Here is a 16,660-nt window from a genome sequence, read left to right as displayed (position 1 = left end):
ATTGACCAGATTGTAAAATAATGAGATGGTTCTTTAGTATTCGTCAGAGCTGATCAAGGAGGGTTTAAAAAAAGATCATTTTGATCTCACAGATTTAATTATATATGATATATTAAACCATGACTTTATTTATCCTTATTTATGCTCAAATGAACTCATTTTGGCCAGTGAGAGCCTATTCAAGTTGGCCTGTTTGTGCTTTAGATACAACACTGTTGACAGCCTCCTTGCTATCTGGTATGAGAAGATGTTACAGGCTCCTCTCATACTTTTCATGCCCCATACCTGGAATCAGCCACTTCTCCAAGAAACCCTTTAGTGTAAAATGATATTTAAAGACAAGAGACTGTGTACCATGGGTCAATTCAGTTCTTTAAAGATTTTTATTTATTTATTAATTTTTGGCTGCACCGCATGGCTTGTGGGATCTTAGTTCCCCAACCAGGGATCAAACCAAGGCCCTCGGCAGCGAAATCACGGAGTCTTAACCACTGGACTGCCAGGGAATTCCCAGTTCAGTTTAATTGAGTAGTTGTGCGAAGGAAAACAACCCAATCATAAAATTCTTCCAAATTTTCATTGGTTTGAGTTAACTGGGATTAGCAGCTGTGTTGATACAGCTTTATTTTCTAAAAACTTTAAGTACTTATAGATTCACAGGAGGTTGAAAAAATAGTACAGAGAGGTTCAATTATTTGTTCCTTTTTATTGTGGTATTCCGTAGTCTGTATATGGATTTACCAGTTTGTTAACATTCATTTATTGAGGGACATTTTGGCTGTTTCCAGTTTTGATTATTATAAATAAAGCTGCTATGAACATTTGTGTACAGGTTTGGTGTGGGCACAAGTTTTTATTTTTCTGGGATTTATGCTCAGGAATGTGATTACTGGGTCATATGGTAAGTGGATGTTTAGTTTTTAAAGAAATTGCCAAATTATTTTCCAGAATGGTTGTCCCATTTTAAATTTCCAACAACTATATATGAGAAGTAGTCTTCATATCCTCACCGGCATTTGATATTGTCACTAAAAAAAATTTTTTTAGCTGTTCTAATAGGTGTGTCATATGTCACAGTAGATTTAATTAACATTTATCTATTGATTGATGACGTTGAACATCTTTGTGTGTGTGTGTGTGTGTGTGTGTGTGTGTGTCTATGCCATGCGTGTATCATCTTCTGTGAAATGAAATGTCTCTTCATGTCCTTCGCCTGTTTTCTAATTGGATTGTTTTCTTACTGTTGAATTTCAAGAGTTCTTCATGAATTCTGTAAACAAGTCCTTTGTCAGAAGATAGGTGGCTTACAAATAACAGTATTTTCTCCCAGTCTGTAGCATGTTTTTTCATCCTCTTAACAAGGTCTGTCAGAGCTTTATCTCTTTTTTTTTGGAAGGAATTTTACTTATCAAAGTTGTAAAGATTGTACAGAGAATTTCCATATACTCTTCACCCAATTTTCCTTAATGTATACGTCTATCATAACTCTAGTATAATCACTAAAACTAAGAAATTAACATTGGCATAATATTCTTAACTAAAAACTGTAGACTTTATTTATTGTGTTGGCCAAAAAGTTCCTTTGGTTTTTGAGTAAAAATAAAAGACACATTTTTCATTTTCACCACGAACTTTATTGAACAACATATTCACCGTTTTGTTCCACTACCTTCTGCCATTTTTCAGGCAACTTCATGATTCCATCTTGCCAAAACTTTTTATCTTATTGAGCAAAGAACCGTTCCAGGTGCCTTTTACAGTCTTCCAGGGAAGTGAAATTTTTTCATTAGAGAATTTTGTAAAGACCAAAATAAATGGAAATCCGAAGGTGTAATGTCTGGAGAATACGGTAGATGAATCAGAACTTCCCGCCAAGCTGTAACGGCTTTTGCTTGGTCATGAAAGAAACATGCAGTCTTGCGTTATCCTGATGGAAGATTTTGTGTTTTCTGTTGACTAATTCTGGATGCTTTTCGTTGAGTGCTGCTTTCAGTTGGTCTAACTGGGAGCAGTACTTGTTGGAATTAATCGTTTGGTTTTCTGGAAGGAGCTCATAATAGAGAACCCCCTTCCAATCCCACCATATACGCAGCATCACCTTCTTTGGATCAAGAAGAGCCTTTGGTGTGTTTGGTGGTGTTTCATTTCACTTGCCCCATGATCTCTTCTGTTCCACATTATTGTACAGTATCCACTTTTCATCACCCATCACAATTTGTTTTAAAAACGGAACGTTTTTGTTATGTTTAAGTAGCGATTCGCCTGCGGAAATACAGTCGAGAAGGTTTTTTTCCGCTTAACTTACGTGGAACCCAAACATCAAAGTGATTAACATAACCAAGCTGGTGCAAATGATTTTCAGCACTTGATTTGGATATTTTGAGTATGTCGGCTATTTCCTGTGTGGTATAACATTGATTGGCAGCTGTCACAATTCAGTGTAACAAAATTGTTTCTCATGAAGTTAAAGAGATAGGTGCTACTAGAGCAATCTTATGTGGAAACCGAACGAACTTTTTGGCCAACCCAATTTTTTTTAATGTAATTACTTAAATTTCATTTCTTTTCCCACATTGCTTTTAGTTGTTAAGTCTCCTTACTCTTCTTTAATCTGTGACAGTTCCTTCAATCTTTCCTTGCCTTTAATGCTTGACACTTTTGAAGAGTACAAATTAGGTATTTTATAGACTGTTCTTCAATTGAATTTGTCTGATGTTTTCTCAGGATTGCATTGAGATTATTCATTTTTGACACGAAACCACAGTGCATTATATTGGGATACTTGATGATGTGTATATGTCTTTTACAGGTGATGTTAACCTTGATCACTTGATTTAAGTTTTTCCGCTGTTTTTTCTCTTTGTAAATAAATTTGGAGGTAGGTGCTTTGAGACTATGCAAATATATTGTTTCTCCTTAAACCTTTGTCCCCTAATTTTATTTTATTTTATTTTTTAAATAAATTTTATTTATTTATTTATTTATTTCTGGCTGCGTTGGGTCTTTGTTGGCTGTGTGCAGGTTTTCTCTAGTTGCGGCGAGCAGGGGCTACTCTTCTTTGTGGTGCACAGGCTTCTCATTGCAGTGACTTCTCGTTTCAGAGCTCGGGCTCTAGGCCCGTGGGCTTCAGTAGTTGTGGCACGCGCACCTCAGTACTTGTTGCATGTAGGCTCAGTGGTTTTGGTGCATGGGCTTAGTTGCTCTGTGGCATGTCCAGGGATCTTCCTGGACCGGGGATTGAACTCATGTCCCCTGCATTGGCAGGCAGATTCTTAGATACTGTGCCACCAGGGAAGTCCCTGTCCCCTAATTTTAGCACTTAGTAGTGAATCTTGCCTTAAGCAGTTATTACCATAGCGTTTATTGGTGATTTTCTATTTCCTTCATTCCTTCTACACTCATTATTTAAAATTATTCTGTAAGGGAGAGTTGTCCCTTCTTCCCCTTTTTTTAATTTATTCAATTATTGATTTATATCATTTTGGGTATTTATTTTGTTCTTTGGTTTATAATCTAATACTATTATTTATTTTATTGTTCAAATTGTTCCATATTTGGCTTTGGAAACTCTTTCAGGTTGGCTCCTGTGTCTTTTGACATGCCTGACATGCCCTCTTTTTTTTTTCTCCTCTCCATGTTCATTTTGTATTTTCTCTGCCTCAATCCTGGAATTACCCACTTTTCCGGGGAGCTTTGGCTCTCTTTAGTCTCCATATTTAGTTCTCTTTAGTCTCTGGTAATTAGAAACTAAGATCTGGATGCAAGGTGTGTGCATTGCTACTGGGATGTTGCTATTTCTAGGCCCTCTTAGGAGACAGAACTAGGATATGTGTGAATGCATACTGATCAGTGTATTTATACACAACTGTATTTCTGATTTTGTCTATCTGTATATATTAAAAAGAAAAAGCGGGCTTCCCTGGTGGCGCAGTGGTTGAGAGTCCGCCTGCCGATGCAGGGGACGCGGGTTCGTGCCCCAGTCCGGGAAGATCCCACATGCCACGGAGCGGCTAGGCCCGTGAGCCATGGCCGCTGAGCCTGCGCGTCCGGAGCCTGTGCTCCGCAACAGGAGAGGCCACAACAGTGAGAGGCCCGCGTACCGCAAACAAACAAAAAAAAAAAAAAAAAAAAAAAAAAAAAAGAAAAAGCAAAACATAAGTTCATATTAATACTTCTTTTTTAATATATTGAGATTATATTATGGCTTTTCTTCCTTAGTTTGTTATTATGTTGAAGTATATTGGTTAGTTTTTGAATGTTGAACCAGATTTGAATTCCTAGGATATACACCATTTGGTCATATATATTATTCCTTTTATATATTGCTGGATTTGATTTGTTAATATTTTATGAAGGATTTCTGCATCTATCAATGTTGGTCTGTAGGTTTGTTTTTGTTTTTGTAATGTCTTTGGTTTTGATGTTAATAGTAATGCTGGGTTTGTAAAAAATTGGGAAGTGTTCCCTCTTTGTAGGATTTGATATTTCTTCCTTGAATATCTGGTAGAATTTGGCTTATAATTTGCTTTGTTAGAAGATTTTAACTACATATTCAGTTTCTTTAGTAGGTATTTAAATATTCGTGCTATCTATTTCTTCTTGAGTAAATTTTTTTTTCCAAATTTATTTATTTTTGGCTGCATTGGGTCTTCGTTGCTGCATGCGGGCTTTCTCTAGTTGTGGCGATTGGGGGCTACTCTTTGTTGCGGTGCACGGGCTTCTCATTGCGGTGGCTTCCCTTGTTGCAGAGCACAGGCTCTAGGCGCGTGGGCTTCAGTAGTTGTGGCACACCGGCTCAGTAGTTGTGGCTTATGGGCTCTAGAGCACAGGCTCAGTAGTTGTGGCATGGGCCTAGTTGCTCCGCGGCATGTGGGATCTTCCCGGACCAGGGATTGAACCCTTGTCGCCTGCATTGGCAGGCGGATTCCTACCACTGTGCCACCAGGGAAGCACCTTCCTGAGTAAATTTGATGGGTTCTCTCTTTTAAGGAATTAGCCCGTTTTATCTAAGTTGTTGAATTTATGGGCATAGAGTTGTTCATAGTAATCATTATTTTTTTATCCTTTTCATATCTGTGAGGTTTGTAGTGGTGGCCCTTCTTTCATTTCTGATTTTGGTAATATGTATCTTTTCTTTCTCCCTTTCTTTTTGATCAGACTGACTAGAGGTTTATCAGTTTTATTTATTTTAAAAAAAACCTAAGGGCTTCCCTGTTGGCACAGTGGTTAAGAATCCGCCTGCCAATGCAGGAGCACATGCCGCGGAGCAACTAAGCCCTTGCGCCACAACTACTGAGCCTGCGCTCTAGAGCCCGTGAGCCACAACTATTGAGTCCACATGCCACAACTGCTGAAGCCCGTGTGCCTAGAGCCCATGCTCCACAACAAGAGAAGCCACTGCAATGAGAAGTTCGCACACCGCAAGGCAGAGTAGCCCCTGCTCACCGCAACTAGAGAGCCCATGCACAGCAACGAAGACCCAACACAGCCAAGAATAAATAAATAAAATAAATTAAACAAAACAAAACAAAACAAAACCAGGAATTCCCTGGCGGTCCCGTGGTTGGGACTCTGAACTTCCACTGTCCAGGGCCTGGGTTTGATCCCTGGTCAGGGAACTAAGATCCTGCAAGCTGCGCAGCGCAGCCAAAACAATAAAAAATTAAAAATTAAAAAACCCAAACAACTCTTGATTTTATTGAGTTGGTTTTCCATTTCATTGATTTCTGTGTAGTCTTTATTACTTCCTAATTTTCTGCTTGCTTTAGATTGTATTTGGTCTTTTTTTCCTAAGGTCAAAGCTCAGATTTTTCTCTATTTTTTTCTTTTTTTGTGTGCAGTACACGGGCCTCTCACTGTTGTGGCCTCTCCCGTTGCGGAGCACAGGCTCCGGACGCACAGGCTCAGCGGCCATGGCTCACAGGCCCAGCCGCTCTGTGACATGTGGGATCTTCCCGGACCGGGGCACAAACCGATGTCCACTGCATCAGCAGGCGGACTCTCAACCACTGCGCCACCAGGGAAGCCCCCTTTTTTTCTTAATATAAACATTTAATGGTATAAATTTCCCTCTAAAGTTAAAACTGCATCCCACAGTTTAAGGCTTTTGTTCCTTTTGGGGGACAAAAGAGAAGGGTACTGATGCAGTTCATGTCCCTCAACAAAAGTTCCTGTTTCCCTTCCACAGTTCACCATTAGGAAGACTTTCTTAGGACTCTTGCAGTCTTTTCTATGCGTACTTGGTGGAATTCATGAAGATAAAAACGTCCAAAAAGTGTGAATTACCCTTATATTTGAACCACACATGCTCCCCTGGGAAGGGTGATTCACCGTCCTTTACCAGTACTCTCTCAGTCTCCACCAATTTACCAACCATGCTAGCTGAACTCTTCTTACTGATATCCTGATATGCCTTCTTCCTGCATGTCAGTGTTCATGTCTTATCTCTCCAGGTGAGAACCTGTGTCTTCTTAGTTTTGGGGCCAGTTGATTACCCTCCAACTTCTGCATTCTGATGGGTTCAAAAAAATTGAGAATTTGTCATTTGGCTTTTTTGTTTTTGGAAGGTTGGAAGTGACAGTCTTTCTAGCTTTCTGCATCCCCAAGCCTATAGCTTTATTTTAAAGTTCTTTTGCATTTTAGGTGATTAATAGTGTTTGTCCCTCAAGACAAAGTTAATTACCTCTTGCTCTTATGTTAGTACTTAGTACATACTTACATTACTGTATTTATCACACTATACTGTAATTATTTGTAATACATTATTTGTATATTTGTCTCTACTATTAGTACAGTCTTGAGGGAAGCAAGATCTGTATCTTCTGTATACCTGGTGCTTCTTGATAAATGAAAGACATTTGATATATGCTTATTGAATAGAATTATACTAAGATTTTAATTTTCATTTTCATAGCACAGTCCTGGTATATTGTAAGATGCTAAGTAAATATCTGTTGATTAATTCATGAATAAAAGGGCTTACTTAAATGATATTTATAAATTGAGTTAATTTATGTTTACCCACATTTCCAGATAGTTTTAAAAAATTTGTTCATTTAAAAAGTCTGATTTAATCATTACTGCAATTAAAAATCTTGCTGTGATTCAGATAGAAGATTGAGTTGCATGAATTAATCATTAGTTGTTCAACAGATGTTAATGGGATTGAATTATTTTGTGCTCCTGGTAACTTTTGGGGCATTATTATTTATCTGAGAAATGCAGAGCAGTGGATAATAAATTACTACATTTTTGGGGTTTGTCTTTAAAATTCAAATTGGGCTAGTTGTCATTGAAAGAGTAAAATAATATCTTGGTAGCATTTAGAACTAGATTAGCTTAAGAATAATTTTAGTCCTTATGTCGATTTTAAACAAACAAATAAGACTTTTTTTCAATCTAATTGCATCTTTTCCAGATCAAATTTTCGCCAGTAGCTAAAAAGTTATTTGTGGTAACTGCAGTGAGTGTTGTATCTGTAATTTTTCTGGCCCGTCACTTTAAAAGAAGACGTGGAAAGAAGAAAGGAAAAATATTACCATGGGAACCAGAGCATCTCATACTTGAATACACTAAAAGAGCAGCATCAGACAAAGGTATGTAGAAATAGCTGAATTAAGTCTGCAAAGGAAATTTTTTATGTAAATCATTACTGGAGTACAGTGATTTCAGTGTTTTGGTTTCTAAAATTTCCTTGCTTAATATTTAACTCACAAGTAATACAGATTAATTTTAGAAAGATTAGAAAATACAGACAAGCAAACGGAAAAAATTAAAATCACTTGAAATTCTGCTACCCAGAAATAAATACTGCTAATACTTTGGTATATATCTATCCATTTATATTTGCACTTAAATATCATATTGAGACATAAAATTTTATATTATGTACAAGTAAATGATTTATGCATTTTAAGTAAAATTCATACCTTTTGTAACCTGCCTTTAAAATATTTAACATTATATAAGAATTTCTTTAAATGTCAATAAATATATCTCTGTGCTATCATTTTTAATATGTATTTAGTGTACAAATGTACTCTAATTATTTAACTAGTTCCCTGTTCTCTTTAGGTTGTTTTTCTTGCTTTGCATATACTTGTCTGGTTTATTTCCTAAGTTTATAAAGTTCTAGAAGTAGAATTGCTGGCCTTTAAAGGATCTATAGTTTTTGTTAGAGATCTGATACATATTATCAAATTGTATCAATAGAAATAATTTCTTGAGCATGCTGATTTATTTTTGAATTTTAAATTATTTTAAATTCATTATTTGATTTATCATATGATTTTGTGATTTGTTGGCCCAACAAATAATGAATGAATGACTATTTTGTGCCACGTGTAGTGAACATTACAACAATAATGATGCCTCTCACTTACTGATGTTTTATTAGACCTTGGGTGCAGTGCTACATGCTATATATTCACTGTGTTAATTTAACCTTTATAACAATCCTATGAATTAGGGCTATAATCCTATGTTATTGTTCCCATTTTATACCTAAAGAAAATTGAGATATGGAAAAGTTGAGTGACTTGCTCAAGTTCATATAACTAATAAGTGCAAGGATTTGAATTGAGGAGTGTCTTAACTGCTGCATTAAGATAAACTAAGGCACAGTGTCTGCCCTAGATGAATGCGTAGATGGTTAGGGGAGACAGACGTATAAAAGACTGATTACAATATAATGTGATAAGGATAAAGTTTAGAGGTAATTCAGGAAAGAAGTTCTTATATTTTGTTAAATTTATAATTTGAAGGTTCATAGTTGCCAGTATTTTTATGCTGATTACAGTAGACCATTCAAATACCACCTTGAGTAATTGATGCATGTTTTAATCTTCATTTCAGAAGCAGATTTTAGCAGTGTTAAAAACATTATATAGAGTTGTAGATTTTAATAATGGTATACATTTAATAATTTACACAACTGAGGGAAATGTGTTTTAAAATGAGTCCTCTGAATGAATATATAAACTTTGAAATTTTACCTGAAATTTATCATTGGAGTTATTGATACTTTTAATATTAATATGTTTGTTTGGTAGGTTCAAGTTGTTCCAGTAGCAGACAGAATTTGACATTATCTTTAAGTTCTGCCAAAGACAAAGGATCTCAGTCTTATAATTATGCTAATGGAGGACTCTTCAGTAAATACTCAGGTTCTGCACAAAGTTTGGCCTCTGTAAGTAAAGAAAAAATTTTTATTAGTTTTTTCTTTTAACTTTATTTATATATCTATTGTTATCTATTGGTTTAAATGTCATACAGTTATAGATAGCTCTTAGTATGGAAAGAGGCTTAAGAAATCTGGTTGATCCTATTTTCTTCAGGCAAGTAAAATTATCCTTTTGCTAAATATTCAGTCAGCTTGGTTCCAGGTTTTTTTGAGTTAAGTGATGTGGTCCCATGGGGTCCTCTGAGGATGATGTTGGTATGGAAGTGTTGCTTCAAAGCTAGATGTTCTGCAGAAAGCTAGAAGATGCAGCAAACATGGTACTAGGTCACAAAAATCACTTGATGAACCTGCCAAGTGTGGAGTTCTTCACCTCTTTCTTGACAGCATTAATATAGTATTGATTGACAGGTGAAAAATGAAGTTAATATTTGTTTAAATCTAATGTAGTTTAAAAATTATTTTAAAAATTAGGTAGGATGTGCACTTCCTACTAAATAAAGAAGAGGCAAAAAGCAAACAGTGAAAAATGTGCTCCTGATCTTCTCAATTCCCCTCCTTAGAGACAAACACTGACAATTTCTTATGTGTATACTTCCAGGGAGAATATGCCTCTACCATCATGTATATTCATTTAAAAAATAGTCTAAAAAATAAAAAATACTTTATAGAATACCATAATCTGTTCCATACCTTGCTTCTGTATTTTGTTGGAATATACAGCTGCCCCATTCTTAAATGCCTAAAAATATACCAAATTTTTAAAGGCTATTCTGTGGTAGGAACATCTAGATCAAAGGCATGCAGACTCTCAATTCATCTGTGAAACTGAGCTGGATAATGAAGTATATGCCCATTCTATAATCTGGGGTACCTCTGTGTTGAATTTTCTCAACTGAAAGTTGAAGCTGTTCTTGACTAGAGAAAAGGAGTTTTATGGTAAGAGTATAAGTACAAGTCTTTAGAATCACTTTACTATGTGTGCCTTAGCTGACCTAGTCATTCCACTGCCGGGGCTGTGAACCCAGATTTCTGCCTCTTAATGAGCGCCTCAGTGAGGGTCATGACAGCAGGAGTGGAAAAGGAGGGAACAGGGTCCACAAGACTTGGTAACTGGATATGAGAGGTGTGGGAAGAGAAGTTAGAGAAGACTTCTTGTTATCTAGTTTGAGGAATTATGGAGATAAAAGTACTGTTAGTGAACTTGGGAGGAGGAAGAGTTTTTGCTGTGGGAAGAAGCAGAGCTCTTTTTTGATATAGTCATTTTGAGATGCCAACAGAAGAGCCAAGTGGAGTCACCAAATAAGCAGGTGGAAGTGTGGGCTTAGATTTCTCAAAAGAGGACAGAACTGAAGTTCAAGATTTGAGAGTCATTTGCATAGAGGTGACTGAAATGATTGGCTCAGTGGACCTTGCTAGAGAAGGGAAGATGACAGAGGCTTTTCGATTTTCGTTATTATAGTAGAGAATCAGCATTGTAATAAGTTCTAAAAGGAAAATAAGCTAGCTCCCTCAAATCAAAGTAGGTGTGGGTAACATTTATAAGTAAATACTTAATGACAGTAAAGTATAAAAATAACTCCTTGATTTTTGATGGAAATATCTGATTTATGTTCAAAATATTGTTCTAGTTGTATATTTTTGAGCAAACAAGGGTTCAGAATACTTAGGGCCCTATGACTCTTAAGTTTGACTGAATATAATCAGATTTAATTCTTCAGGTAGAAATTCCATGGGTTGTTATACCAGGATTTGGATTTACATAAATAATTTATAAATATAAAAGATAGCTAAATACTATTACAAAAGAGATTTTGAAGTAACTTCTGTCCATTTTAATTTTAGGTCCAGAGTGTCAATTCTTGTCATAGCTGTGCTTGTGGCAATTCTAATTCCTGGGACAAAGCAGATGAAGATGATATTAAACTTGTTAATATTCCTGTGACCACTCCTGAGAACCTATACTTGATGGGTAGGAATAACATAATGAAGTTTTAAGATACAGTATTCACATTTAATGTGAAACAGAAGAATGATGAATTGTTCTAAGGGAAGCAACTATAATTCTAAAATGTTCTCATCTGTTGACTCTAGTCTACATAACATAACATGTTGTGTTAGCCTCCTGAGGCTACTGTTAAAATTACCACAAACTTGGTGGTTTAAAACAATAGAAATATATTCTTTCAGAGTTCTGGAGGCCTGAAGTCTGAAATCATTATCACTGGGCTGAAATCAAGGTGGCATTTGGGCCATGCTCCCTCTGGAGGCTCGGAGGAGAATTCATTCCGTGCCTCTTCCAGCTTCTGGTGGCTTCAGGCTTGTGGCCACATGACTCTAATCTCTGCCCTCCTCTTCACTGTGTGTATCAAATCTCCCTCTGCCTCTCTTTTATAAGGATGGTTGTGATTGGATCTAGAGCCCACCAGATAATTTAGGATAATCTCCCCATGTTAAGATTCTTAGTTCAATCACATCTGCAAAGATACTTTTTTCTTATATGGTAACGTTTACAAGTTCCAGAGACTAGGGCCTGATATCTTCGGGTGGTTATTATTCAATCTATTACACTTACCTAACCTAATCTGTTGACTTTTCTAATGAATCTATCAAAATCCACTTTATATAGTCTTTTATCTAGATATCATTTGTATTCTTCCTATATCTAGAAAGGATTTTAGATAGAAAGAGGCCTGTGTTTACAGCTCAAACATGAGCATGTCTAGAAAGTCTCACTGGAGCCCAGGAAGAGAACCAGAGACCTTAACACCAAATCAGATTCAAGTGCATTTTCAAATTCTTTCCCCTATTCTTCTGTACTCTATTTCAGGCTATATTCCTTTTAAGGGAAATGCATACTAACTACAAACAAAACCAAAAAAACCTTGATGTGGCCTTGGCCAGTGAGTAGTAAGGGGATAGTGAGTTGGCAGAAGGACTGTGTGTGCCTGCGTGCATTCCCACACTCTAGAATAGTTAAAGACTATATCATCTGTAAAGCAATTATACTCCAATAAAGATGTTAAAAAAAAAAAAGGACTATATCATCCGCCATGATGTCACAGTAGGTAATCCTGCACAGGGGGAAAGATATAGGAGTAGTTCTTCTGCCACCTTTTCCAGGTCTTCTGAGAATTAAGCTCACTATGTTTCTAGATTAACTATGCCTAGTAAACCTACACTCAACACTTCTGTAGGAATATTGAGAGTTAGAATTGAAGAGAAATAGAGTAAAACTAGGGAAGCTACAGGGAGTCTCAGTGTCATAGAATTAGGATCGGTAGGAGATATTGTTTCAATTCCCACCTATAGTTTCAGTTCCCTTCACAGTGTTGATGACATAAAAAAATATTGGTAACATGTTTGAATTCCTGTTACAAAACTGCTGATATGTGACAGTTTGGGCCACGTTCTGCAGTCAAGTGAGACACAGTACTTCCTGAGAGGTAACTTTTATCTTTGGACAACTTTGCTGTTAGATAATTCTTCCTTATATTTAGCCAAAATAATCAGAAGGATAGAGAGTGGATGGAGTGAGAGGAGGATGAAGGAATTAGAATTATATAGCTTGGAAAAAGGAAGTCTTTTATTAATTTATTTATTTTTGCTGTGTTGGGTCTTCGTTTCTGTGCGAGGGCTTTCTCTAGCTGTGGCAAGCGGGGGCCACTCTTCATCGCAGTGCGCGGGCCTTTCACTATCGCGGCCTCTCGTTGCGGAGCACAGGCTCCAGACGCGCAGGCTCAGTAGTGGTGGCTCACGGGCGTAGTTGCTCCGCGGCATGTGGGATCCTCCCAGCCCAGGGCTCGAACCCGTGTCCCCTGCATTAGCAGGCAGACTCTCAACCACTGCGCCACCAGGGAAACCCAGGAAGTCTTTTAAGTGAATAAATTTTTTAGAAGGAAGATCCAGACAATGATTCTTTGCTACAGAAAATTAAACAATTTAAGGCTTACATTTCATTTAAAGAACATCTTATTTGTTTAGAGTTGTAGGTTCTCCATATAACTGAAGAAATGATTTTAGAGGACAGTTATTCTCTAGCTACCATATCTTAAAAACATCTTCAGAATGACTTGGTCAGATTCTTAAGCAGCTTTTAAAGATCTTTTACATGTCTAGAAAAATTGAGGTTTTGAAATATTTTGGGTTTGTTTGAAGTGCATAATTATTTTGGTAAGCCTTTTTTTTTTAATTTGGAGAAAAAGAGGTACATATTCACCTATTTTCCCACAAAAGCTTTCTATAAGGAGGGATATGAAATTCCTACTCAGATTGTAACCCTTTATTGGTTCTTCTTGTATATTTTTAACTCTGACCCAGCACTTTATCCATCCAAGTCAGCAAGTTGGTGTCAGGGTGGTCTAAGACACCTTTTGGTGGAAAAAAAAATAGAAAAGACTTTATTCTGGACCTCTGTGCTGTTATCTTTCTTCTTAGCTTTACTCTCTCCTTTTGTAAACCTGATAGTTTCTTTCTTTTTTTTTTTTTTTTTTTTTTTTTTTGCTGTATGCGGGCCTCTCACTGTTGTGGCCTCTGCCGTTGCAGAGCACAGGCTCCAGACGCGCAGGCTCAGTGGCCATGGCTCACGGGCCTAGCCGCTCTGCGGCATGGGGGATCTTCCCGGACCAGGGCACGAACCCGTGTCCCCTGCATCGGCAGGCGGACTCTCAACCACTGCACCACCAGGGAAGCCCCTGATAGTTTCTTATCAACTAGTTTCTTCTGTTTGCCCATCAGTTTTCTTTTTCATTTATTGGGATATTTTGAAAGATAGTTATGTGACTATAAAAATTAGCCATTATTGTTAGGACTTTTGATGAATTCATGATATATTTTTTAGAAAAATTCCAAGCACCGTATACCTTTGAGTTACATATTTTAAAAAGGGAAAACATATCAGTCATTTCTCTCTTATTGTTGGTTGACTACATCTGTAGACCTGGAATGTATTGGGATGTTAAAATTCTGCTAAGAAATGATGTGAGCATAAATTTTATTCTTTAGTGCCAAAATTACAGTCACACTGTGCCATTGGTGCTAACTGTATGAAAAACACTTTAGACTGAAAATGATTTTGGTATTGATTTCACTTATTTAAAATTGTTCTGTTCTTGGGACTTCCCTGGTGGCGCAGTGGTTAAGAATCTGCCTGCCAATACAGGGGACGTGGGTTCGATCCCTGGTCTGGGAAGATCCCACATGCTGCGGAGCAACTAAGCCCATGCACCACAACTACTGAGCCTGCGCTCTAGGGCCCACAAGCCACAACTACTGAAGCCAGCGCACCTAAAGCCCGAGCTCTGCAGCAAGAGAAACCACTGCAGTGAGAAGCCTGCGCACCGCAACAAAGAGTAGTCCCCACTTGATGCAACTAGAGAAAGCCCGTGTGCAGCAGCGAAGACCCAATGCAACCAAATAAATTTTAAAACTTTTAAAAATTAATAAAATTGCTCTGTTCTTGGGAAATCGCAGGCAGTCCAGTGGTTAGGACTCAGCACTTTCACTTCAGGGGCCTGGGTTCAGTCCCTGGTTGGGGAACTAAGATCCTGCAAGCCATGTGGCACGGCCAGAAAAAAAATAAAATAAAATTGTTCTGTTCTCAATTTTTAGGTATGGAATTGTTTGAAGAGGCATTGCGTCGATGGGAACAAGCTCTAACCTTTCGAAATAGACAGGCTGAAGACGAAGCCTGTAGTTCCATTAAATTGGGTGCGGGAGATGCCATTGCAGAAGAAAGTGTAGATGTAAGGATGATTTATTTGGGAGTGGTCTTCATAATATTGGAAGAGTTGGACTATTTTTAATGTTGATTCAGTGTACTTGATTTCTGTGGCATTTAATAGAACTTTTTTTTTTCTTCCTTGGGATTGTGTGGGGATATTTCTTACTGGGCGTTTCCTGTTCGGTTAGTTGTTAAACCCCAAATTTGCAATTCATCATTGTTTCCTGAGTGTTCAAGAAAATAAAAAATTAAGCAGATATGATGTCTAAAGGAATTTTTAAAAGTCTGTTTTGTGCTTTGGGTTTAATTAAGTGCCATTATATACATAAAAATCACACAGAGTTAGAGCTAGACTCATCTAGGTTAGTGATTCTCAAATTTGAGCATGCATCAGAAGCCTCTGAAAGGCTTGCTGAAAAATAGATTCGGGGGTCCCACCTTTAGGGTTTCTAATTCATTTCTAATTTGCAATTCTAACAAGTTCCCAGGTAATACTGATGATGTTGGTTCAGGGACCTTATTTTGAGAACTTTACTTTGAGATCTAGTCCAACTCCTTAATTTTACAGATTACGAAATGGAAATGATTTTATCTGAGGCACAGCTAGAACTCAGGCCTCCTGACTTCTATCACAGTATTCTCACCACCCCAACAGTATTTTTTTATATCCCTCACTTTTCTGCCTTTCATTTAAAAGTGGAAAGTTCTTAGAATTTTAACATTAGAATCTAATATTTGCTGTGTGTACTTTTTCTCTCCTTATAGGATATTATTAGTACTGAATTTATCCATAAACTTGAAGCTCTGTTGCAAAGAGCATATCGTCTCCAGGAGGAGTTTGAAGCTACTCTAGGAGCATCTGATCCTAATTCCCTTGCTAATGATATGGGTAAGGTGGTTATTTTATATGGTTTTTATGAAATGTGTGATTTTTTTCTTTTCTATTCTTGGAATCATTGGCTTAAATATATTAATATGGTTACATACTTTTTAGAAAATAGCCAAGAGAAAAAGAGTACTATCATATTTATTGTTTTTTTCTTTCAGTTTAACTTTTCAAGTGAACTTATTGACATAAATTCAAGTACTTACCTACCATAGATAGGATTGTAACATTATTTTAAAATTACATTCTAAGTGAAAGAATCCCAGTTAAAGTGTTAGAGGGAGGAAAAAAATAATAATATAAAAATGGGAGAGAGACACACTACCTCAGAAACAGGCATGTAGCTCATGACTTACATTTAAAGTATTTTAAGTGATTCTATTTCTTGACCCAATTTCAGTTGCAGGCTACATTTTGATGTAAGTAGTCAATACATATGTTAATATATACCATTATCTTTGTTTCCTACTTTAAAGAAAAAAGAACTTTGAAGAGACTTCTTAAGTGAAGTCTTCCAAGGAAAGAATGATTAAAATTGCTTCCAGGAGTTCCCTGGGCTTAGTGGTTAGGATCCTGGGCTTTCGCTGTGATGGCCTGGGCTGGTTGGTGAACTGAGATCCTGGAAGCTGCCCAGCGCGGCCAAAAAAAAGCTTCCTTGACTTCAGTAAATCATCCAAAGAATGAAATAAAATAAAATCACATTATATATATTTTTTGTTAAAAGTAATTTAAATTTTTTATTTGAGGAGGATTTTTGTTTTCTAATAAAGAAAAAATTGTTAAGGCTTGTTAAGTTTTTCCACATTTATTTCTGAACATGAAGTACTGAAAGTGGCTGCATTTTGAGATGTTTACATATTTATATATTTTGAAT

At 36.8% G+C, this 16,660-nt stretch overlaps 1 protein-coding gene across 8 annotated transcripts in view; it reads left to right on the top strand.

Moving 5' to 3' along the window:
• Nucleotides 1-16,660, top strand: part of MIGA1 (mitoguardin 1) — an 89,031-nt gene that overhangs the window by 19,967 nt on the left and 52,404 nt on the right. For all 8 annotated transcript variants that reach the window (XM_081223855.1, XM_081223856.1, XM_081223854.1 and 5 more), the window contains exons 3-7: nt 7,418-7,595; nt 9,051-9,187; nt 11,024-11,150; nt 14,789-14,922; nt 15,666-15,789. In XM_081223855.1, the coding sequence (XP_081079981.1) occupies nt 7,418-7,595; nt 9,051-9,187; nt 11,024-11,150; nt 14,789-14,922; nt 15,666-15,789 (700 nt within the window). The remainder of the gene's footprint in view (nt 1-7,417; nt 7,596-9,050; nt 9,188-11,023; nt 11,151-14,788; nt 14,923-15,665; nt 15,790-16,660) is intronic.

The sequence above is a fragment of the Mesoplodon bidens genome (assembly GCF_964165515.1).
Source record: "Mesoplodon bidens genome assembly, chromosome: 2".
Lineage (NCBI taxonomy): Eukaryota > Metazoa > Chordata > Mammalia > Artiodactyla > Ziphiidae > Mesoplodon > Mesoplodon bidens.
This window is presented reverse-complemented; position numbering and strand designations above follow the sequence as displayed.